A 25,542-nucleotide genomic window follows, 5' to 3' on the forward strand; every position below is an offset into this window, starting at 1 on the left:
CGTTTCAAGATAGCGAGGCCTCACAGACTCCGCAGGTCGCGTACTGTTCCCTGGCCGGCTACACTCCTCTGGCCGGCTAACTCCTCTATTTGTTCCATTTCTACGGTTTTCCAGCGACCCGGAGTCTACTAGAGACTAAGATAAAACGATAAAGCTGTGTCTCTTGATCATCTTTACTTTTCGTATCTTTAAACATGTCTTCTCAGCCCTGATTGTGTGTCATATTGTCCGTCATAACATAACAGGGACCAATGCAAAGCCCCGTGGGACTCTCACGGGTTCCGCAATTAAATATTCGACCGACAGAGAGAACCGTGGTCTGTGGCAGTTTGGTTCTATGATTAGCTGCGCCACCCAGCGGAGTCCTTTAGATTACACCGATTATGGTTGTTTCTGCGGATACGGGGGTGGTGGAACGCCCATGGATGGCGTAGACAGGTAAACACCAAATGTTTTGAGAGGGAGAGAGAGGGATGGAGGGAGAGGGAGAGAGATAGAGAAAGAGATAGAGAGATAGACTGATGGAGAGAGAGACTGAGAGAGAAACTGAGAGAGAGAGATAGACTGATGGAGAGAGAGACTGAGAGAGAGACTGAGAGAGAGAGAGACAGAGAGAGAGACTGAGAGAGAGAGACTGAGAGAGAGACTGAGAGAGAGAGACTGAGAGAGAGACTGATGGAGAGAGAGAGACAGAGAGAGACTAAGAGAGACTGAGAGAGAGAGACTGAGAGAGAGAGACTGAGAGAGAGACTGATGGAGAGAGAGAGAGACAGAGAGAGACTGATGGAGAGAGACTGATGGAGAGAGAGAGAGACTGATGGAGAGCGAGACTGAGAGAGAGACAGAGAGAGAGACTGAGAGAGAGACTGAGAGAGAGAGAGAGACTGAGAGACAGAGAGAGAGACTGAGAGAGAGACTGAGAGAGAGAGAGAGACTGAGAGAGAGAGAGAGACAGAGAGATACTGAGAGAGAGAGACTGAGAGAGACTAAGAGAGAGACTGAGAGAGAGACTGAGAGAGAGAGACTGAGAGAGAGACTGATGGAGAGAGAGAGAGAGACTGATGGAGAGAGAGAGACTGAGAGAGAGACTGAGAGAGAGAGAGAGAGACTGAGAGAGAGACTGATGGAGAGAGAGAGGGAATGAGAGAGAGAGAGAGAGAGAGAGAGGGAAAGAGAGAGAGGGGGAGAGAGAGAGGGAAGGATTAAGGTGACATGGCAATAAAAAACCAACGTCTAGTTCTTTGAAATATTACACTTGTAAAAAAAGAACTTTTATAATAGTTATTAATAATCTTGTAACCACCCGTCGACTGCATATCCCTAAATACAACTTGATGAGTATAATGGATATAGGTTACCCCGGGTATAAAGGTGAACTAGTATTAAGGCACAATCTTGTCTACCTAAGGTGCTGTCAAATGCACGATAGCTGCTATGACATGGTGATGAAGAAATGTTGGAGTATCTACCCGTACCTGGCCCCGTATAGCAGCACCTGTAAAAACAGGAGGATAACGTGCCGTAAGTAAGACACGTTTGTTTTTCTTCTCAAGTGCAATGTCATTTCCCTTTAAAAAAGAAATCTTACTCAGTTATGTACAGAGTAGATCCCCTCACCTTAGACATATGAGTAGCACTAAAAAAACTTACATTCCTCGTGGGATTTGACAAACTGATCATTGCTAAATTTATACAACTCTACATATTCACCACTACTGAGAAGCGAGAGGAAACCGAACTTCTATATCTATATAAAAGCTATACTCGATTAGATACATTTACATGGCATGCGCAGTCCACGTTTTGTCTCTGTTGTGACCTGTACTTGACTCGGTTGGGCAAAAATGTACAATAAAGGCCTTCATTCTTTTATGTAGGAGATAACAAGTATGTACGTGTACATATAGAACTCATTGTCATAAAAAATGATTTTTCTCTCATGCAACAACAGACCATCCTTGGTGGTCGTGGTCCCAATGCCCCATGATGCTTTGCGAGTGTGACAGAATGGCGGCCTACTGTTTCACCTGGCATGACTACAACCCGGACAACTATGGGAGATGCGAACAACCATCGGCCTCGCCTACTCAATAAGACCTACTGAAAAAGTAGAGTCAAGATCCTTGACCTTTTGGATTTCTGTTCTCCATTTTCTTTGCCCATGGCCGATGGACTTCAGTGCTATCATTTAACCTAGCCCGCTACAGTTGTACGTTTTATATAGAAGCTCATAACGTGAATGAAATGAATAAAAGTAAATAGAAAGAAGTATAATAGTATGATAGATAATACATAAATAGAATTACGGTAATCAGAGTAATATCATGATAATTACAACAAATGGAAAAAAAAGTTAAGTTCATAGAGCAAATATGGGTACCCCAGTACAAGGTGGAGTATGTTCTTCCAATGATGTTATATAGGAGGTTTTCTGTATAACCTCCTTGGTTCTATCCCGTTGTACATTTTCATCCAATTACCAAGTAAAGAAAATAAAGGAACCAAGAAAAGGAAACAATGAAGATGCACACATTACATATCTATGATATCTTATGCAATACGTTATTCACATTCATGGCCTGTCTAAATACAACAGCTTTCAACAAATACGATACCAGAAGTAGATTTGACTAATATATCTTTACATCTGACAGCTCTCATAATGCTAAGTTTAATACATAGAAATACTGTTTGTGATTGTTTGAATATTTAGCTATACTATACTATCTAGTCAGTACAATAACAAGGCGTATTCTGTATCCCTATATGTCATCATACTATATATATTATAATAAGCTTCGTCTTCTTTCTTCTCCATTATTTGGGTCAACCTGTAACAACAGTAACACCTACCCGAGCCTAAGTCAGTTCTACGAAAAGTTGCAAAATATCCGGACAACAAACATGGCGGTGCAATTATGAACGTCCTGCCTATTGTTTAATTGCTATAATTGTTGCGTTGGCGGCCAGTTCCCTTTCTTCTCCATATTTGGGTAAACTATAGCTAGCTCCTAAAGAAACAAACAGTAACAAAAACGTGGGCAGTAAAGAATGCGTTCGACGTTGTCGTTACCATGGTGATTTCAGCCTCAGGCATGTTCTAATTAACCAGCCAAGCGAATTACGAGTGTAATGAATAGTACTGATCCCGTCGTGCCAGTTCTTGAGGATCTATAGACAACGCAACTATTAGCGATAAACATCATTTTACAGTGAAGGTGTGTTGGACAGGGAAGTACTGTACCACATACAGGACGACACATCAGAAATTTCCGAATCATCTAACATATTTACCAAAACCGTACGGACAACTCGTTGTTCATACACAGCTATACCGGAGTTCCTGACTACTACTTCTGGGACATTCTGTGCGGGAATTTTCCAGCCATGTTTATTTTAAACAAGACAACTGCAGTGATAGCACTTACGCTATCACTTATCGCAGGTAAGTCTAAGTCTTTCAGTGATAACGCTAAGTTCACCTTTATTCGCGGGGCAACCTACATCGACGGTTTTTAAAAACGGTATTTAACGATATTACGTTAACAGACGATGGTATGAAATGGCATCATTTGAAATTAAAGATAGTGTAAATTGGATCCACCATCCGTCGACTTGATAACCCTAAACACCCTGTTCTTAAAAACAACGGAAATAAAGGTGGATACAGGTGAACTAGCGTTACATGATGTACTGTCTGTTTTAGAGCTATTTCGGTGAGGGACACAGTGCGTAAAGTAGGCCGGAAAGGAATCATTACATGTGGGTTGAACACATAGTTTAAACTTTTCCTCATCACCGTCGACGCTAGGCTGTTTCTTTTCTAAATTTTAGTGGTGTTCAACGCCATTTAGTACTAGTATATTTAAAGAGTAGAGCTTCAGCGCTTGTGGTTATTGCCTAAGTATGGACGTCGAGATACTTTTGGGCCGTTTAAGACGTAAAACTACAGGAATGTGGAATACTGGAAGGTGACTAAGAAGGAATGAATGAATTTTATTGCACGAAAATTGCACACGATACAAATTATGTATGGCAACAAATATTGAGTACAAAAATGATAAGATATAGGGAGGGCAAGATCTCGCGTCAATGGGACGTTTTTGTGTTTTTTTGGGTTGCGTACAACAAGGGATATTCCCAAGGGGAAGTAGTCTTTCACCCGTAAGACATAATATTTCCATACACATAATACCCGTCAGGCATGGCAGTTACAGGTGTCGATATCCAGGTCAAAGGTTACACAAAGCAAAACATTCGGTTCACCTTCCGCCATCTTGAATTTGTGGGTCAAATGACATTTGGACATGCACTGTACTATAAATGTATTACTCTGAGAGAACGTTTGACAGACAGAACTGTCTGAAAGAACGCTATCTTCTCCCTGCCGCTCAACCATGTAACACCCACCCAAAGAGGCAGTTCAGTGAAATGTTGCGAAATACCGGGCAGTAACACCCACTCATGCTTAAGGCAGTTCTACGAAATGTTGCGAAATATCCGGACAGTAACACCCACCCAAGCTTAAGGCAGTTCTGTGAAATGTTGCGAAATATCCGGGCAGTAACACCCACCCAAGCTTAAGGCAGTTCTGTGAAATGTTGCGAAATATCCGGACAACATGGCGGGAGCAATGATTGACTTCCTGCCTTGTTCAGTAACTGCTTTAATTGTTGCGTTGGCGGTTTCCCTCTCCACAGAATTGAACATTTCATTTCCGATGTATAAACTTTCCCGAGAAAGATAATCTGAGACCCATCTGAGTGTGATTTTTGAGAAATTTCGGACGATTCGGTACTTGGGCATTACGGACTTCAGTCAATGAGGACGGTAGGACACCAGGTTCAGGACAGTCAGTCGAAGGGCCATGGGCGAGGTCACCAAAAATGGATATTTGGTATTCTACTCCATGAATCCATACGAAGTAAAAAGACTCCAGTGGTTCTCCCCATGCACTGCGACTCCGTGAACGAGAGCACGGCATTTTAATGATTGCAGAAGCTTCAGATTCAAATCTCCAGGGTAGAGGTATACATTTCAATGCGCATAAAGAAGCGCACATCCACTTTATCAAATGTTTGAATAACTTATTTCTTGGATACCTTTTTCAGTACTTGCTTCAATGGCTGAGGGTCACAAAAAGCACAAGGGCAAGATGCAGTCTCGCAACGCCTACCACCTGGGACGGCTGCTCTACTGCACCACCCGGCGGAACCCGTTAGATTACAACGGGTACGGCTGCTGGTGCGGGTTTGGAGGCGGTGGTGAGCCCATGGACGACGTCGATAGGTGGGTTTGTGTTAGATTGGCGGTTCCTTTTGTAAGAGACAAAGGTACAAAGGAGAGAGACAGGGAGATGAGGAGGAGGAGGAGGAGGAGGAGGAGGAGGAGGAGAGAGAGAGAGAGAGAGAGAGAGAGAGAGAGAGAGATTATGAGAGAGAGAGAGAGGAGGAAGTAGGTAATATGTCTCTGTGAATGCATGTGTATTTGAGAGAGAGAAAGAGAGAGAGAGAAAGAGAGATTATGTCTTTCAATTACTGGCTTTTCAAATTTTGGTCTTCCTGTCTTTACAGGTGCTGCAAGGCGCATGACGAGTGTTACGTGGAAGTGGAGAAGAGTTGCGGTTCCCTGTTCGTGTACATCGGAAGCTATGGGTACCGCTGTAAGCGTCGCGAGATCACGTGTAGTAAGTATCAACGGACATCTATATTTTTTTAAAGATTCTTTTCTCTCTTCAGTTGTAAATGACAAACTTTGAAAGATTGTTTTGATATTAAGTATAGCTTTAGTATGTGTATGTATTTGTTATATAGTAAAAGCAATGAGAAAATACTGTCATATTTTGTTGTCGGAGAAATGTTGTCATGAAGCTGTACATGTAAATGTCACAATGTATGTAAGTTTTATTACTTTTCAATAAAGCTTTGAAAAAAAAAGTATCAACAGACATCTGCACCAGAAACACACGGATGAGACAGATCAAGGGGGTTATAACTACTCTATAGGTTCGGCAGTTACGGCTGTTTTTGATTTTTTTTTGGTTTTGGCTTTCTATTTTGTACTGTTTTCTTTGTCTCATCAAGTGCTGGCAAACGTTTCGCTGCGAGGCATAAAGAAAACGGTACAAAATAGAAAGTCTAAAAACATGTCAAAAACAGCCTGAACAGAAGTTATAATCTCATTGGACAGATGTATACGTAGCTACCGATTTCATTCTTTAGTTCAGAAAAGTATTTCAACCAAAACACCTATTAAGCCCATTTACCTTTGATATATTGCAATTGTCATAACTACCAGGACCTGACATGTATTTGTTTCTATTTCAGCTTCGAATTCCTCCTGGTTTTGGTCTCAAAACAGCACCAACAAGTGCAAGAAGGCGCTCTGTAACTGTGACAAGGTGTTTGCCGAGTGCTGTGCGAGGTACCCGTACAACAACGAGAACTACGGGAAGTGCGATAGCAATTAGGACTTATTTAGCCCATTAGCTAACATACCTTTGCAACGTAGCTAAGTCTTCGTAGATGTACAAACAGCAAATAAAATATTCAAGTTACATACGCAAGTAACTCTATATGATCTATATGTGTTGTTTTCTGAAAGTTGAATCTCTGTGGCAATGCTAAGATAATCAATATGCCTTTCTAACATGTTTTTTTTAAAAATTCAATTAACACTTTAGAATCTGGTGTCCTCGAACAAAAATTGTAACAACCGCTATTCCAATGTCCAATTTCAATGAATTTGAATTCGGTATTCGACATTACCGCGCGCAATTGAAATGCGTTCGAAATAGTTTTTGATATTTGTGATTTTTGAATCAACCCTCAGCAATTGTCAGATGAGCAATTTTATTCAAAGTCGAAGTGAAGTCCTGTTCCGTCCAGTTTTGCCTGGCATTTTTGGTCGAACGACTTGTTTTGTTCATCGGTAAACATAGACTTCCAGTCACCGACAAGCCCTGCAATACATAGAAAATCCAATTAGAAATACAATCTATTACAATTCATGTCCATGCGTATGCAATGATACTGATATGTTGATACTGATTACTCTCCAAGCAAAGATTAGACTACAGCTGTTTTTGACGTACGTTTTAGGTGTTTTCATCGGATTTTCTATTTTGTACCGTTTTCTTTATGTCTCGCGACCAACTCGATAAAAACGTCATATAATTAAGTAACTCACAACAACTCGAAATATTTCACGGAGGCATGCGATCCTAGATTTCTTGTTTGTATCGGGAACCTCTTGACATTATAATGATTATTCAGCTAAACGTTTCACCAGTCCTAGCATTGAGCTTAATGTTTCGTTATTCTAAATATTCAGTTTAATGAATCACTGGCCTGATTAAATCTCGCTTATAGCAGCCCGCCCAACATCATCCGCGGGGAGGGGCCAGTTACGGCCCTCGACAGCGGAGTTTGCGTACACAGACTAATGAATCGCCAGCTAAAGTCAGTTCACCTTTCCTAGCGATCACAGCCCTGTCGTAAAAACGCGAGTTTTCCAAAGTGCCCTTCATGCTGGAGAAGGTGCACGCATGCGCGATAGTCTCGATGGAAGCGTCATCCAGTTTGACCTGAAGGAACGCCGACACTGTCTTCACGGCTTTGGGAAGGTCCTGGGACAAACGGATGGACATATATATTACGCAATTATGTTGTTTTACTTGATACGGTTTTAATTATAAATTTGATGTTGTGACTTTTCCTTTTACCACCAAACACCCATCATCACGAGTATAGTTCTGCATGTCTAGATACAAGTAAGTCTAGATAAGTTAGAATATACTGGTTGTTAGTACAGCCTACGATCTTTCAACATATACATGCACCAAACTAGAGTTATATTCATATCAGGTGACAAAGCCCCTTCCATATGGCATGTACCTTTTTCATGTCTTCGTACTTTAAGAACAAGAAGTGGGGGTCGTCACGTCTCTGCCACCAGCCAAGAACATGTTTGAAGTAGCAGCCGTAAGTATCTAAGAACAAAACAACTTCTTAGCTATAGGTCAAGAAATGCACTTTTCTGTTATTCAACCGAGTTTACTGCGCATCCCAATGAAATGAAAAATGAAAAAGACCAAAATAAAGTACGCGCCCCTTTCACCAATTTTGAACACATTATGTACAGGATGAATAGTGTGTCTTTTTCCAGAGTAATTTGGTCTAAATCAGTCTAAATTCATTTCTAAAATGTTATTGTTTTTGCCGCCGGTATCTGTAATTTGTCTCCACAAGCATATGAATCAAATGTGCCGCGAGGAAGGTGACTGAAATAAAGCAAGGGTTGTGAAAGAGTGTCTCTTTATCCCCACTTACGTTTTCCAGCTAAGAACAGCTGAGAATACTCGTCCCACGAGGGAAGAGGTTTCCGTCCGTCCATAGACCGACGCTTCTGCTCGAAGTGGAAGTAAGAGACCGCTGTGTCCTTTGGGTTCCTCATGAGAACGATGATCTTGACCTAAAACAGAAAAGTAAAGAAAACGGGTAATTTGAGGGAAGGGGTCTGCGTTATGAAGAGCTGTGCCTAGCTTTAAATTCATCTAGACAATGTAGGTATATGACTTTTGGTTTGTATTAACGTAAGTATTGTCGGTCCATACAAACCAACAGAGATTAGATAGATAGGCCAAAAATCCCTGACCGAAAATTTCCCTGTCCGTAACTTTGATACAAGAGACGGTGGGCCATATAAACTTCCTGGCACTTTTCACCAATTGCTGACGTCACAAATCCGTAAGGCCACATGATTTAGGGGATTGGTCCCGGAAGAAGATTACAGTTGGAGAGTGGAAAATTTGATACGTTGTTTTAATTTCTGTTGGAAGTTTAAGTTCTCTACTATATAGACGTCCTTAACGTACTTTATTTTGAGGATGAGCGATCCCAGGCGGGGCGGTGTCCGGGGCGAGGTGGGTGAGGATGACGCGGGGTGAGGCACATTCCTGCAGCATCACGTGACGGGGGCGTGGCTCGTGAGAATATTGGAACTCCAACTTCCCCATGGCAACCATGTCGTCAGATGAAGAGGCGTTAATCTTGCCACTGGTTACCAGGATCTTGTGTACGATTTCCAGAATCCAGTTGGTTCCTACAAAGAAGACGTGTAGGTTGCAGACTCGCAGATGTTTCAAGACCTTTTAAGATTACCGATTTTATTTAGGCGTAGGTCCCAATTGGAAAAAGGGGTCCTGTCGCCTCCCGGGGTATTTTGGGGTATGGCCGAGCACCGGTTTGAACTTAAATAATACTTAAAATGCACCCGGGACCCAGTAACAAAACGACGCCATGGTCTACCCGTGGGGAACACCGAGGGGTATTCCCGGTATCCGACAGTCCACAGTGACTAATGTGTGGCTTCGCAGCCCGACCGGGGCTACATCCCTGACGGGCGCCGGTGCACTTAGGACCTAAGCCTGATATGAGACAGATACAGATCTCTTCCTCAAACCCTTTCTTTATCCCATAAAATCAAATGACTCATTTTCAGCGATGAAAGACAGTTTCAAAGATTCTTATACGTTTAGATACATACTTTTTTCATACATGGAGTGTAAGTACAGTGTATTGATCTCACACCTGCTTTTGGAAAAGCCACCATGACGATGTCGTCATCCCGTATGTCAAACTCAGCCATGGCTTCCATATTCTCCCTCCTAACGTGAGGCGGATATCTGATACCGTTGATGACGTTGGTGTAGTCATCAGAGTCCATGAAATCTGCGCTCTCCTCTGCCATCTAGAGTTCAAGGTCAAGTTACTAAATTAAATGGAATAGGCTGCTCCAAAAATTGAAGACAGAGGGGGTTGGGGGGTTGGAAGAGGCTGGATTGGATCCGGAGGTGGTAGGGTCAGTGAATGAATGAAGACCTTAGTTTATTCTACATACATACCCACTGGGTTCAATACAGGTCGCAACAAAAGATACATGAAATATTCTACTACGTGAATTCGACTTCTTCTCGTTTTCTTTGTGATATTGAAGATGTAGATCATCTGGATTGGAACTAGGGTAGGATTTGTTTGGAGCTTTTTGGCGACGCCTCAGGGGCGGAGGCATTTTCTACAGTATTACGATCGCTTTGAAAGAATTTAGAAAATTCCACGAACGCATTCCCTTGGGAATTGATTTTTGGCTATACTCGGGGGGTGTCGTTCTTTGTTAGTGGTATTTGAGGACTATTCTAGCTGTTTATTTTTATTTGTTTAGGCATTCTTTGTGTCAGGATTAATGATTTAAGGAACGGTCTTTCCACATAACCGAGAATGACTGCAATCCTTGCACATCATAGGCAGTACACACTGTTACAGATTGTTACGATGTTTCGCATGCTTATGAATATCATAATGAAGATCAATATGTCCCAGCTTTTATTTCTTATATAAGCTTGTGCTTTTTGCAATTTGGAATGGAATGCTTCAAGTGGTTGTCGTTTGGAGCTATAGAAAGGATGATTTTGAGGGTAGAAAAATAGCTTTCGCCTTTGTCTTTAGAGCTTTGGGATGATATGCTTTCACGGGGTCAAAACAAATAATGAAGACGAATATGTCAGTTTTATGTCGATATCTATAAAATATAAAGTGAAGTGATTTCAGGTAATTGTCGTTTGGAATTGAAGCTGGTGTGTTACGCCGAAGGGCGGTTATACCGGCTATATAGATACATATTAAGTAAAGCCTGATTGTGAAATGTTAATAAGTCACATATTTCAAACAAGTCATGAAACCAATGGATTTCACGTTGTTTAGATTCTGCTTTGAAGACTATGACTAGCACAGCTAGAATAAAGGAAGGACGCAGAGACAAGGTTTTCCGTACACTTGGCACGGGACACTGTTTAAGTGTTTTGACGTTACTACATAATGCTGACCCCGCTAACTTCGGTCACAGGTTGGATACAGAATAATTGTACTGAACATTCCTATGGCGGTTCTCTCCTTTACTACATCCATCTCCGGTTTGATTCGGTCCGTCGTCGCTGAGGTTAACCTTATGTACGGTTCTTTGATACACATGCACAATTAACTACTACTGCAATGTATACCCAGTACACTAAAATGCACAGTAATGGTATAAATCACCTCAAAACTAGTCCGTGAATTCTCTAACTAGTTTTAGGTTCACTATGGTTGTAGCAGCGCAATCGATTGGCTATTCTAGATCTGCTACTGGTCTGGCACTCCCCTCTCATTATCTTCCTCCTGTCGACGGTGCTGTTCTGGGTGATTTGTAGCTCCTTCCCGACTTTATAAGGCACACGGACGTCTATTCCGGCTCCTTCAGTGATGCAGCTCGTCTCACTGACTTGCACGGACTCCACTGACTTTCCCTGTCGTGGTAGGAGTCCCTGTGCACGTTGTGGCGGAACTGCGTCGTCCTGGTGGACACAGGTACGGGTGTCAGGAACACCTTGACGTTGTCACTCGTGTCCAGTATGTATGGTCAGTCTGTTGGGATCGAGAGAAAACACAGATCACATCGCCCGTTTCAAATACTTAACGGATACACTGATACTGAAAATAGCGGTTTCTTCCAATTGAAAGCCAACTCATAAATTTGACACAGTCGTTGTACGGCTGTTTGGATCACAAAAAATAAATACGAACATCTAAAACCTTCGCGTGTTTGTACTACTTTGGACAGCGCTTGTGTACCTCTGATCTGAGGATGCAGCCTGCTCCCTAAGATCTGATGGCGGGAGTGAGTGGGGATCCCACGTGTAGGTTAGACCCTGGGAGCGACTGCATCCAATTAACAACTTTGATCCCCGGGGGGGCCCAAAGATCCACTATTAGATCCGGGCCAGTTCTACACAAACCAGATGTTGTTCTGCAGTAAACACAAGTCCTACTTGAATACTACGTAATCTAGAATCAAATCAATGTGACTGTACACAGATGACATTAACAGTTTCGGTGAACACAATTTGAAGACCAAGAAACAAATCTATCTTTAAATTCAATTTTTATACTCTGCAATCGTATACACCCTGAGTGTGGCCTTATCATACCCTAATCCCCTATGGATAAACCTATTGTTCGAATGATGTACCACGTATCAACTGTAATTCTCTACGTCAAATAAAATTTTGAACATAAAACAACACAGAAACAGATCAAACGTCAAAAGTATGGATGTTAGGTAATAAGATTCCCTTCTTCTTTTCTCCCAAGAAATTTCTGCCAAGCCCGAAGAAAAAAGAAAATAATATACACAGATCATGCATGCATGATCATGCATTCTTGGTCTATGGACATCCCAAAAGTTGAAATGGGGCAAGTGATGGGCTTTGTTACACACCCAACAATACTGTTGAATGACCGAGTCGGGATAGATCACAAGTAACTTGTTTGTTGTTGTTGTTTTTTTGTTTTCGCGCAAATCATCAGGAGAGATAATCAACAACACATCGACGAAAACAAAAACTCTTGTACACGAAGTCGGCATTAGTCCTTGAATCATGAGGCATATTGGGGTACAAGTGCAGACGAAAATGTGTCATAAAATTGCGGTGTATTTAACAGTAACCGGTACTACAAATCGCTTCCGAGTTCCGCCTTATTCTATACAAAAAAAGCATTGTTTAGACCAACTTTCCGGTACCGATTTTCACTAACCTGGGGTGGTTCCTCGTCTTCCAGATACCTTGAGGCGAAACTACTGGCCCGGCTACGTGCACCAACATCATCCTCGGGAAAAACACTTCTTCGACTAGCGGCATTTTGTTTGTATCAGGCGGGAGAACTGGGACAGAGTGCCCCGGGACGCTATAGTTAGCAAAACGAAGATCACATGACTCGGAGCACGCACGCTCAAACGGGGTTCAAACATGACTCCGAGCACGCACTACTTACAGGTACATGTCAGTGCGTGCTCGCGGGGCTCAAACGTAAGAATTCTCATAGATCACGTAAAAGACCGGCAAGGGTTCACCATCAAAGCAGTTTTTTATTTTATTAAACTGAAATACAGAAACTTTCTATTTCTTGCAGAAAAGATATTACAGGTAATAAATAAGACACAAATACTGGGTAATAGTATGTTCATGTTCATGCTACGATACGTGTTGTTTACATGGTGATAAGCAGTTTTATTACCCTTTGAAATATTCATGGGTGTAATATTTTCACCTGTGTATGTATGTCTGTGATTGCTTGTGTCAACTCAAGATAACTCAAGAACTGTTGCTGAATGATTTTGCTGTGTTGGTGGCGTGTGACAAAAACGGAAATAATTACGGGAATCTTCGGCCCATAACGGCTTCACTTGGAACTGCAACCGTTACGACACATGTTTTTTTTTTATATCTCGTGTTCTGAATAAGCCGTGGTTACGATTGATGGTTGGTAGATAGCTATTGTGCTAGGAAAGAAGGGCATACGTTTGGGCCCCCAGCGATTGGTGTTGAAATTGCAAGGTAATTTTTGTCAAAACTTTCCGAAGACGATTACTCAAGAAAGAAATAACGGATTTTCATGATTTTTGGTCTGTATGTAGCTTAGACAAATGAAATGAATGTTGTACAAAATGAAATACACATTATGCAAAACAGGAGGTCATTTCCAGAATTAATGTGAATACGATATATCAGGGCCAATTCCTAAGGTCTGTACAGTGGCAAGTTGACCAAGTATATGACTGTGCGGACGCTTTCTCTATCTCACTCTTGCTTTTCTTAAAGAACTACCCGTCTCCTATATCCTGTAGTTCAGGGCTCCGGGCTCGTCCTTCTACTCCCCGCTTGGCTAAACTCGAGTGAGAGCATATGGTGTGCTCTGTATTTAGACCCTTCCTCTCGCAAAGCATCTCGGGATAGTACTCAATTCCTTATCCCTTTGTCCTCTGTTCGGATTTAGATTTGTGTCGACATATCGGGGGCCCAAATTTTACCTATATATAAACTACGTTCCCCCTTACTCCCCATTCCTTCTCTAACGGTAATGACAACACAACACCCTGCTCAAGTCTAGTTTTTTTTCTAAATGTTTCACTTTATCTCATACATTCGGATCCATATGCATCGTGTCTTTGCGTTACAATCATAACTTTACAAACTTCTAATGTTTCTAGGGAACGCCAACCGTTGAACGGCGTTGATAACAATCTTGTCCTAAACATGATATGGTCTTGTCATTTAAGTGGCAGATAGCTTCTGTTGGGGCAGGTTTGAGCCCTCTAACTGATTCTGGAACTGTAGGGGCATAGTTGTCAAAACGTAGACAACTGACAATTACCTAGGGTCTGTATGCTTCTTCCCGTAAGGCCTGGTCAGGCTATTTTGATTTCCCATCATTCGCAGGGAATCTATTTCATTTGATGTAAATCATACGGAGGAAGTGATTATTTTCCGTAAGTGAATTTTAGTCAGGCCTTCCAATTTTTCGTGAGCCGTAGCGGAGACGGCATTACTATAATACACCATTATGGAACTTTCCATTTTCTTATTAGTAATGCAAATGGGGTCTTCAATTTGCATAATTGTCATCAATAGATGTTTCCCTCTTTCTCTGTTACATCCGCCGTGTGTTTGAAAGTACTGTTATGAAATCCAATAGATGTATTACATTTTCTTATTACTTATGCTGATAAAATACTGATTTTCAACATTATCATCTAACGTTACCTAACGTCGCCGGGGTGTTTTTAAACACCACCCTTGTTTGGATTGGAACTAGAGTAGGATTTGTTTGGAGCAGTTTTGGATTGGAACTAGGGTAGGATTTGTTTGGAGATTTTTTGGATTGGAACTAGAGTAGGATTTGTTTGGAGCAATTTTGGATTGGAACTAGGGTAGGGGTTGCGCAGTTCTTGTGCTTCCTCCACCCCCTCCACATTTAATATTTGGAACAGCCCAATGTATATACTTTAAAGTTTTTGTCTGTTTACTGTGTTCACAAGTTAGTAATAACATACTTTCAATGTTGAGCTAAGAAAAAAATAATATAACACGTGCAAATTCTGACATATATAGAAGTAACAATGGGAGGTCAAAGGTCGAATTTGCTTTCATCCATGGTCCATGGTAGACAACAAACAAACCGTTCGTCACCGCGCACTAGGCTCGATCGGAAAGTTCAGAGACATGAATTTGTGGAAACATTCCTTAACCTGTTCGCGGTTCCGACTGCGCATGCGCAGGTCAAAGGTAAAGGTCCTTGGGGCAGAAACAAAACAGATCTGGGTATTGTTATTAAAAAATGAACGTACTTACAGTGTCAGTGACTTCCGGGTACAGCAGTAGACAAAATTCTTATCCAGATCTGCCTGCCTCTGTATCAGAGGGTATGGGTTCAAAGCCCACTGGAGTCCTCAATTATGTACAATATCGCACCTACTTTGGGCCCTTCTCAATGGACTTGAAGTTGTCGAAATCCCGAGAGTCTGCCACGTTTTAAAGCTATGAAGGAGACCTGATTTCTTGGCTCAACTCTAGGTAAAGTGTCGGACGTCCTTGCTACAAGTACTAAGACAATGGCATTAGTGAACGTTACGTCTTGAGCTGCTCACCTGTTACTGAACACAAGACAGATCGATGGAAGACGCACGGTACAGGTAAACATCGGGTCTGCTGACTTGTGTTTCTGTTGCCTTGACCTTTGCACTATTGACCTTTGACACGGTACAGAGTAAACTCAGCTAGCTTGAATGAATAGTGCAATGTTACCTCTATGAAAAATTGTCAGCAAGAGGTTGACGTTTGATGTCTCGTATGCATTAATCGCTAATTATATCTTAATGAGGACAGTTGCATTTCATGAAAGAAGGACTCTTGAACGTGTGGCGCGCGTGTGTCTTACGGCCTTCGAAAGTTACTTAAGTAAGTAAATATGAACATTAGCAAACGTAAATTATGTAAGTAAGGCAATCTGTGACATATTCTATGAGGAATTAGTCTTTTTTGCCAAGATAAGACTATCATACTTTGAATTATTTTAGGGGTTTACGGAAAAGGCTGGGCTGTCTACCTGGGCTGTCTACCTGGGCTGTCTACCTGGGCTGGCTATCACGTCAGGCTACTTGAACCTACGAAAGCCCATTGGGACAAAAGCTGTTTTAGCAGTAGAGCTGTTTTAGCAGTAGGGGTAGCAGTTTGTGCTCAATGAAGAAGCTATGTGTGAAGCTATTGTGTGTGTTACATAACCAAGAGGTTCTGGGTTCAAATCACTTGATATGCCACCGATCTTGTACCCTTGGGAAGGGCTATTAACACGACTTATCGGGCTGATTGGATTAGTCTTAAGACTGGTGGCTAGTTGGTCAAAGGCGGCCAGGAGCCGTTCTTTAGGAGCTGTCAGGGTCCAGGCTTCTGCGCCATACATTAGGATCAACAATTGAATTGTGAGGAGCTTAAAATAAGCGTTGCTAAAAGTGCAAGGGTCTGGAACTGCTGCCATTTGGTGCTAACTCAGGTGACCTCAATACGACAGCAATTACCCCAGGTGCGGCCATAGGACTTAAGGTTTTGAACCACTTACACTGGGAAGGAAGGACCCCTAGTCTTTTCCGTAAGTGTGGTGGGTTCTTTGCCCTATCTGAGGGAGGGCCCTTACCGAAGCTAGGTACTCTTTTCTCTACCCTAGTGAAGGGAGGAAAGTCGTGTTAAGAGCCCTTCCCAAGTGCACAAGATTGGTGGCATATCAACTGATTCAAACCCAAACTGATTCAAACAGCTCCTTCACACACTGCCACTTCACACAGCTCTTTCACATAATAACACACAGATCCTTCGCTGAGCACAAACAGCCCCTACTGCTAAAACAGCTTTTGTCCCAATGGGCTTTCGTAGGTCCAAGTAGCCTGACGTGATAGCCAGCCCAGGTAGACAGCCCAGGTAGACAGCCCAGGTAGACAGCCCAGCCTTTCCGTAAACCCTTATTTTAGTAGATAAACTGATCAACTGATATAATTTACGCTAATAAGCAACTTATTTGTATAATCCATGAGGAGCATTTATGATACGTCACTCAAAAAGGCTACCGTATGAGGCATTGTTGAGGGGCCATGCATTTTGGCAAAAAATGTTCAGTTTCAAGATGCAATATACTTGACTACTGGGTCACAGGTATAGCTAATAATCAACAATAAACAAAACGTGAACACAACCGGTAGTCTCTCTGTATTGAATATATCTTTTAATGGAGGAATGGAACAATTGAAAGAGATGCAATTTGTGGTAACTGCGCTTTATTAGTACCAATTCTAGAAGAATTGTCAATTCATGCTTCTCTTTTATCATGCTGCTACGTGTCATCATATCACCAACCAACGCTCGTATTGTCATCACGGTGAGGTTAGTTTGGCCTGGAGTGAATTTAATATACATTGACCCATTAACCGACCGCAGGAGCTGGAACACATGACACAACAGTGTATGGAAAATGATTCTTGAACAGTCGTTAGTGCAAAATCAGTAATCTCAATCTATGCCGAAGCAAAGATGTCATATCCGAGTCCTTTATGACCTGTATGACACAAGGTAATGCGACTGGCTTGTTGGATTAGTATCGATCACATTAAATCATAAACAGACTGACTTGAAAGAAGATACATCAATAAGATGGACCTTAAGTACACAGAGTGTACACGTGCCTTTGAGGTGTAGTCACATAATTACATTTGTCACACACAGACAACTATCAGGGAATGTAATCTTTACTGAGACTTGAGCTATTCAAAGTTAAAGTGAAGTCCTGTTCCTTCCAGCTTTGCCTTGCATTTAAAGTCGAGCAGCCTGCTTTGCTCGTCGGTAAACATCGTCTTCCAGTCACCAACAATACCTAAAAGTTGACAAAAATTTAGAAACTTTATACAAATCGCATGATATTAAAAAGGCCTACACTAGACACGTCTTAGCTTTGGGAAAAATCGAATATAATATAACTAACTACGCCTTTCCTCCTAGCCCCAGTTCAAAACGTCACAAAATGTCAGATGAAATGTGAACACAGTACTACGACAATAAGTCAATAAGATGGTATTATTTAAAAGCGAAGTTACCTTTCGTTGAAGAGATTCATTAGGCTGGGAGCTGCCCAAGTCCTACTTACCTCTACGGCGAAAGGAGGCGGGGGTAAGGGGCAGAAGATCCATGCAAGTCTCGACCTAGTTCTCGCAACTCTCGCGAGAACTAGGTCACTCCGTGATCATGATGGACTGATAGCCATCGAAAATTTGGAGGTATGTGCATTTACCTGTCAAAACTAGTCACTGATTGATGAAAATTTCTATTAACTGAAGTTACCTTTGCGGGCCATAAGAGTCCTGTCTTCGTACCGTGAGTTATCCAGGGTGGTCTTCATATTGGAGAAGGTGCACGCATGCGCGATAGTGTCGATGGAAGCGTCATCCAGTTTGACCTGAAGGAACGCCGCCACTGTCTTCACGGCTTTAGGGAGGTCCTGGGAAAAACAGGTGTGAGTTGAGAATGCAAGATTGCACGTGTGCGTATACTTTCAACCTCATAAATGAGACAGAATTAAACTATAATCGAGAACCATCTACCTGCTTCATGTCTTCGTACTTTAAGAACAAGAAGTGGGGGTCGTCACGTTTCTGCCACCAACTAAGGACATGGTCGAAGTAGCAGCCGAAGGGATCTAAGAATAAAACAAGATCCTATAAAAAATGCCACTTTTAACCGGATACGTTTTTCACTTACTTTGGTTAAGGAATACATATGCTGATTCACTCTGCTAGATTTAAAATGTGCTGCGTAGATTAAGCATATATTGATATGATCTGATAACAGTAAGTAAATAATCTGTTGGATATCCATACTTATAAAAGTACAACCGAACAGCTACAAACGTTATCGAACACTAGTATGCATCGGACTGATTTCAAAGTGGTTTGTTTAACAAATTTATATCGTTGAATAATTTCTTCCTACTTACGATTGCCGGACAGGAAGTTCTGCATAAAATACTCGTCCCACGAAGGAGACTGCTTCATTGCAAAACGAGACCTCATCTTCTCTCCGAAGTGGAAGAAAGACACCGCCGTGTCCTTAGGGTTCCTCATGACGACGATCACTTTAACCTTTGACAGAAGGGTCAGAAAACAAATTATCAAATTCCTTAAATTTTGTAGTTGAACTAATAACTACAGTCATCGTGACATTTCATATGAATATTTGTACGTCTAAGAAACCCTCCAGAATGTGACTTCACGTGCAGACACGCTCACGTGACCTCATTTGATTATGACGTGTTGTCCGCCATATTGGATGGTTAAACCTGGAAATTGGCAGGTAGATTTGTACATATAACTACAGTCATATAATCGTCACATATCTAAAGAAACCCTTGGGAATGTGTAGTTACGTGCAGACACACTCACGTTGTTCTGAGGATGAGCGATCCCAGGCGGGGCGGTGTCCGGGGTGAGGTGGGTGAGGATGACGCGGGGAGAGGCACATTCCTGCAGCATCACGTGTTGAGGGCGTGACTCGTCATCATACTGGAACTCCAGCTTCCCCACCATGTCGTCAGAAGAGGCGTCGGTCCGGCCGCCGGCTGACAGGATCTTGTTGACGATCTCTAGTGTCCAGTTGGTTCCTGTAGGTTATAAAGTCATAATCTCAAATCCAGTCCAACCCTATCTTTGTGTGTCAACGTACCATCGTCAGTGCTGATATAAGATTACAACGGTTGTAAAGCAGCTACCGATGTGAAAGTATTCTGTATACAATGTATCACTCACCACACTGTCGCACACACCTGTTTTTGGGTAACTCACAATGACGATGTCGTCATCCCGGATGTCAAAGGTCGCCATGGCTTTCAAATTGGCCTCGGAAACAAACCGTGGGTATATGATGCCCTTGACGACATGACTGAAGTCATCGTCGTCCATGAAACTTGCAGTTGCCTCCGCCATCTAATATTCAGATTTAACCTTTGAGTTAGTTATGGAATGGCCATGTATTTGTCTCGTGGTGTTTTCTATGTTTTCTATTAAATGACAACTAACTTATCACACTGACACCATGGCATCTTTAAATTTGGATCTGTAGGAACCAGCCCAGGGGTAGCCCCACCTCAAATTCTAAACTGTAAACGCCAGAACACGCACTAACTCTCAGTTTTCCCCCCTCACCATAGTAGAACGCCGTGCCTGGCACGCGTACAGCTCTCATCGCTGAGTCATTCCGTACCAGGCAAGAGGCCTGCCCGTCCTAGCCCGCACCCGGTAACCCCCCCCCCCCCACGTTGCTTCTGATAGGGTTATTTGTGGGTATCCCCAATGTAGAAGTAGATATAGGTACTTACCGTCCTTGATGATGCCTCTACAGTAGATGTACACAATAAATAATTCTGCACACAATAAAGAATTCTACACACAAATTCTAACTCCGCTGCCTCTGTAGTCGTAGGTGTTGTACTTTGTCGACGTCACAAGTGGACTGTATGTAAATATTGATATAAGGTGAACGGTCAGCAGGGCAGGGTTCAAAACTTGTTTATTTAGCTCAAACCCCTCACAGAAGTGGTACGGTGGGATCATGACAGCGAATAAATGACTAATATGGAAGCTGTGTGTGAAGGAACTCTAAATGGGCTGTATGTGAAGTGGCAGTGTGTGAAGGAGCTATTTGTGAAGGAGCTGCGTTGAAGGAGCCGTCTGTGAAGTGGCAGTGTGTGAAGGAGCGATTTGTGAAGGAGCTGTGTGTGTTACATAACTCAGAGGCTTTGGGTTAGAATCAGTTGATAGTCAAGTCAAGTCAAATTTATTGCATCAGGTACAATGTATGGCAAAATTATAACGTATTGCTAACAGCTACAAATTGATATGCCACCGATCTTGTGTGCTTGGGAAGGGCTCTTTCCTCACATCACTAAGGTAGAAAAATGAGTAACTTAAGTTAGGGCTGTCCCTCAGATTTGAGGAGATCCACATGTTAAAGAACCCACCAAACTTATGGAAAAGAATAGGGGTACCGGTCCTTCCCGGTGTGAGTGTTCAAACCCCTAAGTCATATGGCTGCACCTGGAGCAATTGCTGTCGCTGTTTGGAAATCATTTACAAATGGATGGCAGCTTCACAGAATACATGCAAGTGGTTGAGGGACAGCCCTATGTATTTTCACATACATGGTCGACCTTTGGGACTTTGGGACCATACCGCCCTCACTATTAAAGGCTTATTAATAAACTATTCGAAGTTAAACTGCAGTCCAGTTCCCTCCAGCTTTGTCTTGCATTTCAAGTCGAGCAGCCTGCTTTGCTCGTCGGTAAACATCGTCTTCCAGTCGCCAACAATACCTACAAATGAAATAAAATTTAGACATAACTTCCAGACGCCTAGAACACCTTAAAATTGATACAGAGTTAGAAACATGAATTTACCAGTTTTGCGAGAAGTTTTGGGAGAGATGTTGAAAATGACGAGCGTTGAAATATTTTTTTGTACATAATACAGAATCAACATGAGGTGTAATCTGTGCTCGTCGACTACCAACAAAACTGGTCGAATCGACTGCTTTATAAGACCTAAGGTATTTGATATAGATGCACGTAAATGAATCAAGGAAAAAACTCGATATAGTACAGCAAACATGCGGCATCGCCTCTCCTGCATGCCAGCCCCACTTCAACACGAAACGAAATGTCTGATGTGATGTGAACATCTTAAACATGAACTCGAAGTTACCTTTGCGGGCCATAACAGTCCTGTCGTCGTACCGTGAGTTATCCAGGGTGGACTTCATATTGGAGAAGGTGCACGCATGCGCGATAGTCTCGATGGAAGCGTCATCCAGTTTGACCTGAAGAAACGCCGCCACTGTCTTCACGGCTTTGGGAAGGTCCTTAGACAAACGGATGTGAGTTCAGAATGCAAGATTGCACTTGTGCATACTTTCAACCTCATAAATGAGACAGAATTATACGATAATCGAGACCCATCTACCTGCTTCATGTCTTCGTACTTTAAGAACAAGAAGTGAGGGTCGTCACGTTTCTGCCACCAGCCAAGGATGTGGTCGAAGTAGCAGCCGAATGGATCTAAGAATACAACAAAGTTTCTCACTCATTTTGGTTTAGGAATACATACTTTGAGTCACTCTGCTATATTTAAAAATGTGTCACGTGGACTAAGCATATATTGTTATGATCTGTTAACAGTAAATAATGTTGGATACCCTTACATATAAAAGTACAGCCGTACAGCTACAAACGCTATCGAACCCTAGTATTGGACTGACTTCAAAGTGGTTCATTTAACAAATTTATATCGTTGAATAATTTCTTCCTACTTACGATTGCCGGGCAGGAAATTCTGCATAAAATATTCATCCCACGAATGATGTGCCTGCTTTCCCAAACGAGACCTCATCTTCTGTTCAAAGTGGAAGAAAGAAACCGCCGTGTCCTTGGGATTCCTCATAACGACGATTACCTTAACCTGTGACAGAAGGGGCAGAAAACAAATTAAGAATTGTAGTTGTATTCCTTTAAGAATTGTAGTTGTACTACGTAATCGTGACATTTCATATGAATAATTGTAACGGTACGTCTAAGAAACCCTTCAGAATGTGACGTCACGTGAAGAGACACTCACGTGACCTTACGTGATGATGACGCAGTATTGCCCGCCATGTTGGATGGTTAAACCTGGAAGTTTACAGGTAGATTTGTACATATAACTACAGTCACATAATCGTCACATATCTAAAGAGACCCTTGGGAATGTGTAGTTACGTGCAGACACACTCACGTTGTTCTGAGGATGAGCGATCCCAGGCGGGGCGGTGTCCGGGGTGAGGTGGGTGAGGATGACGCGGGGAGAGGCACATTCCTGTAGCATCACGTGATGAGGGCGTGGCTCGTCAGGATACTGGAACTCCAGCTTCCCCACCATGTCGTCAGAAGAGGCGTCGGTCCGGCCGCCGGCTGACAGGATCTTGTTGACGATCTCTAGCGTCCAGTTGGTTCCTGTAGGTTATAAAGTCATAACCTCAAACCCATGATTGTTTAGATCCAGTCCAACCCTGTCTTTGTGTGTCAACGACAAAGTTTAACACAGTTTGCAAAGCAGCTACCGGTGTGAACGCATTCTGTATACAATGTATTACACTATCGCACGCACCTGTTTTCGGATACGTCACTATTACGATGTCGTCATCCCGGATGTCAAAAGTCGCCATGGCTTTCAAGTTGTCCTCGGAAACAAACCGTGGATACCTGATGCCCTTGACGACATGAGTGAAGTCATCGTCGTCCATGGAACGTGCAGTCGCCTCCGCCATCTAATATTCAGATTTAACCTTTGAGTTAGTAATGGAATGGCCATGTATTTGTCTCGTATGTTTTCTATTAAATGACAACTAATTTATCACACTGAAACCATGGCATATTTCAATCTAGATCTGTAGGAACCAGCCCAGGGGTAGCCCCACCTCAAATTCTAAACTGTAAACGCCAGATCACGCACTAACTCTCAGTTTCCCCCCCTCCCCTCGCCATAGTAGAACGCCGTGCCTGGTACGCGTACAGCTCTCATCGCTGAGTCATTCCGTACCAGGCAAAGGCCTGCCCAACCTATCCCGCATACACCTCCTCCCCCCCCCCCCCACACACTTTGTCCCTGATAGGGTTATTTGTGGGTATCCCCCCAATGTAGAAGTAGATATAGGTACTTACCGTTCTTGATGATGCCTCTACAGTAGATGTACACAATAAATAATTCTGCACACAATAAAGAATTCTGAGCACAAAGAAGAATTCTAACTCCGCCCCTTCTGTACTCGTACTTGTATGGTGTCGACGTACAAGTGGACTGTGCGTAAATGTTTGATATGAGGTGAAGGAGCAGCAGGGCAGGGTTCAAAACTTGTTTATTTTTCGCTCAAACCCCATCACAGAAGTGGTTCGGTGGGATTGTGATAGCGAATAGATGACTGACATGAAAGCTGTGTGTGAAGGAACTATGTTAATGGGCTGTACGTGAAGGGGCAGTGTGTGAAGGGACTTTTTGAAAAGCAGCTGTGTGTGAAGGAGATGTGTGTGTTACATAACTCAGAAGCTCTGGGTTTGAATCAGTTGGTAGTCAAGTCAAGTCAAGTTTATTGCACAACGATTTCATCATGTACAATGCATGGCAAATGATAACGTATTACTAACAGCTACAAATTGATATGCCACCGATCTTGTGTGGTTGGGAAGGGCTCTTAACACGACTTTCCTCACATCACTAAGGTAGAGAAATTAACTTCAGTAAGGGCTGTCCCTCGGATAGTTAAATGGATCCGGAGGTCTCGTATTTGAGGAGTTCCACGTGCTAAAGAACCCACCACACTTATGGAAAAGAGTAAGGGTCCTTCCGGATGTGAGTGGTTCAAACCCTTAAATCCTATGGCTGCACCTGGGGCAATTGCTGTTGCTGTTTGGAAATCATTTACAAATGGATGACAACTTCACAGAATACATGTTTGAGGTGCAGCCCTATGTATTTTCACATACAATCAAGTGCATGGTCGAGCTTTGGGACTTGGGGACTTTGGGACCATACCGTCCTCACTATTAAAGGCTTGAACTATTCGAAGTTAAACTGCAGTCCAGTTCCCTCCAGTTTTGTCTTGCAGTTCGAGTCGAGCAGCCTGCTTTGCTCGTCGGTAAACATCGTCTTCCAGTCCCCAACAATACCTACAAAAATGACACAAATTTAGAAAATCACATGATGTCCATGCCTAAACTAGACACGTCTAAGCTTTAGGAGTAATGCTAACAATGACGAGCGTTAAGAATATTGTTTTCAGACATACATCTAATACAGAGCTAACGTGTAGTGTGATGCTACACTTATCATCGAAAGTAGTCGAAACAATTGCTTTATGGCCTAAGGTAGCTGACACTGTTCCGCGTAAACAAATCAAGAGCGAAACGAAATCGAATAAAGTACAACTATCGCCTTTCCTCCCAGTTCAAAACGTATCAAAATATCAGATGAGATGTGAACACAGTACTACGACGATCATCATCATCATTGCGGGCCGTTTGCCCGGACCAAGTCCACCGGGTGTGCCTAAACACCACAAACGACCACAAACGACTCAGAAACACCACAAACGACCACAAACGACTCTACTATGCAGTGTATATGGGTCAAAGACCTTGTGTGGCGCTCTGAAGACATTGTTTATACATTTATGAATTTAAAAAACGCAGCAATTCTACGTATTCACCAGTTATTTCGAGTTAGTCCGGTTTCTAGATTATAGTAATTCTTGGCCACCATGTTGGATCGTGCTTGTTTGCATTTGAGGCTGAAAAACACTTAGTATACAAGTTTCATAAGTTGACAATGATAGAATTGCGGTATGCTATAATCTATGAACCAACAGCTTTCATCGTTTTATCGCCATGTCGTCTATGGAGCCGAGGAAGGTATCAAGAACTTCCCCATGCAGACCCCAAGCACGGGCGATCCAACATGGCGGCCAAGAATGGTCCATTGCTTCGATCTTGAAACCAGCAGACTAACTCGAAATAACTGGTGAATACGTAGGACTTGCTGCGTTTTTTAGATTCA

General features: G+C 42.5%; 5 protein-coding genes across 11 annotated transcripts in view; 2 read left to right on the plus strand and 3 right to left on the minus strand.

Moving 5' to 3' along the window:
- LOC118424757 (acidic phospholipase A2 E-like) overlaps positions 1–2,739 on the plus strand; it is a 3,761-nt gene extending 1,022 nt beyond the window's left edge. The window contains exons 2-4 of the mRNA XM_035833491.1: positions 246–438; positions 1,409–1,521; positions 1,952–2,739. Of these exons, the coding sequence (XP_035689384.1) occupies positions 246–438; positions 1,409–1,521; positions 1,952–2,094 (449 nt within the window). The 3' untranslated portion in view covers positions 2,095–2,739. The remainder of the gene's footprint in view (positions 1–245; positions 439–1,408; positions 1,522–1,951) is intronic.
- A 404-nt stretch (positions 2,740–3,143) lies between these two features.
- On the plus strand, positions 3,144–6,784 carry LOC118424760 (acidic phospholipase A2-like). The gene is made up of 4 exons (XM_035833494.1): positions 3,144–3,445; positions 5,112–5,289; positions 5,574–5,686; positions 6,327–6,784. The coding sequence occupies exons 1-4, from the start codon at positions 3,388–3,390 to the stop codon at positions 6,467–6,469; spliced, it is 492 nt and encodes a 163-aa protein (XP_035689387.1). The 5' UTR covers positions 3,144–3,387; the 3' UTR covers positions 6,470–6,784.
- Positions 6,785–6,837: 53 nt separating this feature from the next.
- On the minus strand, positions 6,838–15,942 carry LOC118424742 (sulfotransferase 6B1-like). Of its 2 annotated transcripts, none has more exons than XM_035833471.1 (7): positions 15,520–15,942; positions 9,591–9,750; positions 8,876–9,102; positions 8,331–8,472; positions 7,896–7,990; positions 7,471–7,627; positions 6,838–6,961 (listed from the first exon to the last, which is right to left on the minus strand). In XM_035833471.1, exons 2-7 carry the CDS (start codon positions 9,748–9,750, stop codon positions 6,852–6,854), a joined length of 891 nt encoding a protein of 296 aa, XP_035689364.1. In that variant the 5' UTR covers positions 15,520–15,942; the 3' UTR covers positions 6,838–6,851. The 2 variants fall into 2 exon arrangements, with proteins under 2 accessions (XP_035689364.1, XP_035689363.1); XM_035833470.1 differs by having other exon boundaries at positions 15,224–15,942.
- Positions 15,943–17,118: 1,176 nt separating this feature from the next.
- LOC118424743 (sulfotransferase 6B1-like) lies at positions 17,119–23,785 on the minus strand. Of its 3 annotated transcripts, none has more exons than XM_035833474.1 (7): positions 23,655–23,785; positions 19,731–19,890; positions 19,351–19,568; positions 18,906–19,050; positions 18,514–18,608; positions 18,254–18,410; positions 17,119–17,789 (listed from the first exon to the last, which is right to left on the minus strand). In XM_035833474.1, exons 2-7 carry the CDS (start codon positions 19,888–19,890, stop codon positions 17,680–17,682), a joined length of 885 nt encoding a protein of 294 aa, XP_035689367.1. In that variant the 5' UTR covers positions 23,655–23,785; the 3' UTR covers positions 17,119–17,679. The 3 variants fall into 3 exon arrangements, with proteins under 3 accessions (XP_035689367.1, XP_035689366.1, XP_035689368.1); XM_035833473.1 differs by lacking the exon at positions 23,655–23,785 and adding an exon at positions 20,283–20,546; XM_035833475.1 differs by lacking the exons at positions 17,119–17,789; positions 18,254–18,410; positions 18,514–18,608; ... (1 more) ...; positions 19,351–19,568; positions 19,731–19,890 and adding exons at positions 20,759–21,275; positions 21,664–21,820; positions 21,922–22,016; ... (1 more) ...; positions 22,729–22,946; positions 23,101–23,260 and having other exon boundaries at positions 23,655–23,781.
- A 232-nt stretch (positions 23,786–24,017) lies between these two features.
- LOC118424736 (sulfotransferase 6B1-like) overlaps positions 24,018–25,542 on the minus strand; it is a 12,234-nt gene continuing 10,709 nt past the window's right edge. For all 4 annotated transcript variants that reach the window (XM_035833459.1, XM_035833460.1, XM_035833463.1 and 1 more), the window contains exon 7: positions 24,018–24,656. In XM_035833459.1, coding sequence (XP_035689352.1) covers positions 24,547–24,656 — 110 coding nt within the window. In that variant the 3' untranslated portion in view covers positions 24,018–24,546. The remainder of the gene's footprint in view (positions 24,657–25,542) is intronic.

This window comes from Branchiostoma floridae, chromosome 10 (assembly GCF_000003815.2).
Source record: "Branchiostoma floridae strain S238N-H82 chromosome 10, Bfl_VNyyK, whole genome shotgun sequence".
In the NCBI taxonomy this organism is placed as follows: domain Eukaryota; kingdom Metazoa; phylum Chordata; class Leptocardii; order Amphioxiformes; family Branchiostomatidae; genus Branchiostoma; species Branchiostoma floridae.

Coding starts and splice junctions, on each gene's coding strand:
- LOC118424760 (XM_035833494.1), top strand. CDS start 3,388: ATGTTTATTTTAAACAAGACAACTGCAGTGATAGCACTTACGCTATCA. Junction 3,446..5,111: donor TACGCTATCACTTATCGCAG/GTAAGTCTAAGT, acceptor TACCTTTTTCAG/TACTTGCTTCAATGGCTGAG. Junction 5,290..5,573: donor CCCATGGACGACGTCGATAG/GTGGGTTTGTGT, acceptor CTGTCTTTACAG/GTGCTGCAAGGCGCATGACG.
- LOC118424742 (XM_035833471.1), bottom strand. CDS start 9,750: ATGGCAGAGGAGAGCGCAGATTTCATGGACTCTGATGACTACACCAAC. Junction 9,103..9,590: donor GGTGGCTTTTCCAAAAGCAG/GTGTGAGATCAA, acceptor TCTTCTTTGTAG/GAACCAACTGGATTCTGGAA. Junction 8,473..8,875: donor TCGCTCATCCTCAAAATAAA/GTACGTTAAGGA, acceptor TTTCTGTTTTAG/GTCAAGATCATCGTTCTCAT.
- LOC118424743 (XM_035833474.1), bottom strand. CDS start 19,890: ATGGCGGAGGCAACTGCAAGTTTCATGGACGACGATGACTTCAGTCAT. Junction 18,609..18,905: donor GAACTTCCTGTCCGGCAATC/GTAAGTAGGAAG, acceptor TTTTATTCTTAG/ATCCCTTCGGCTGCTACTTC. Junction 17,790..18,253: donor GACTCTTATGGCCCGCAAAG/GTAACTTCAGTT, acceptor GTCAACTTTTAG/GTATTGTTGGTGACTGGAAG.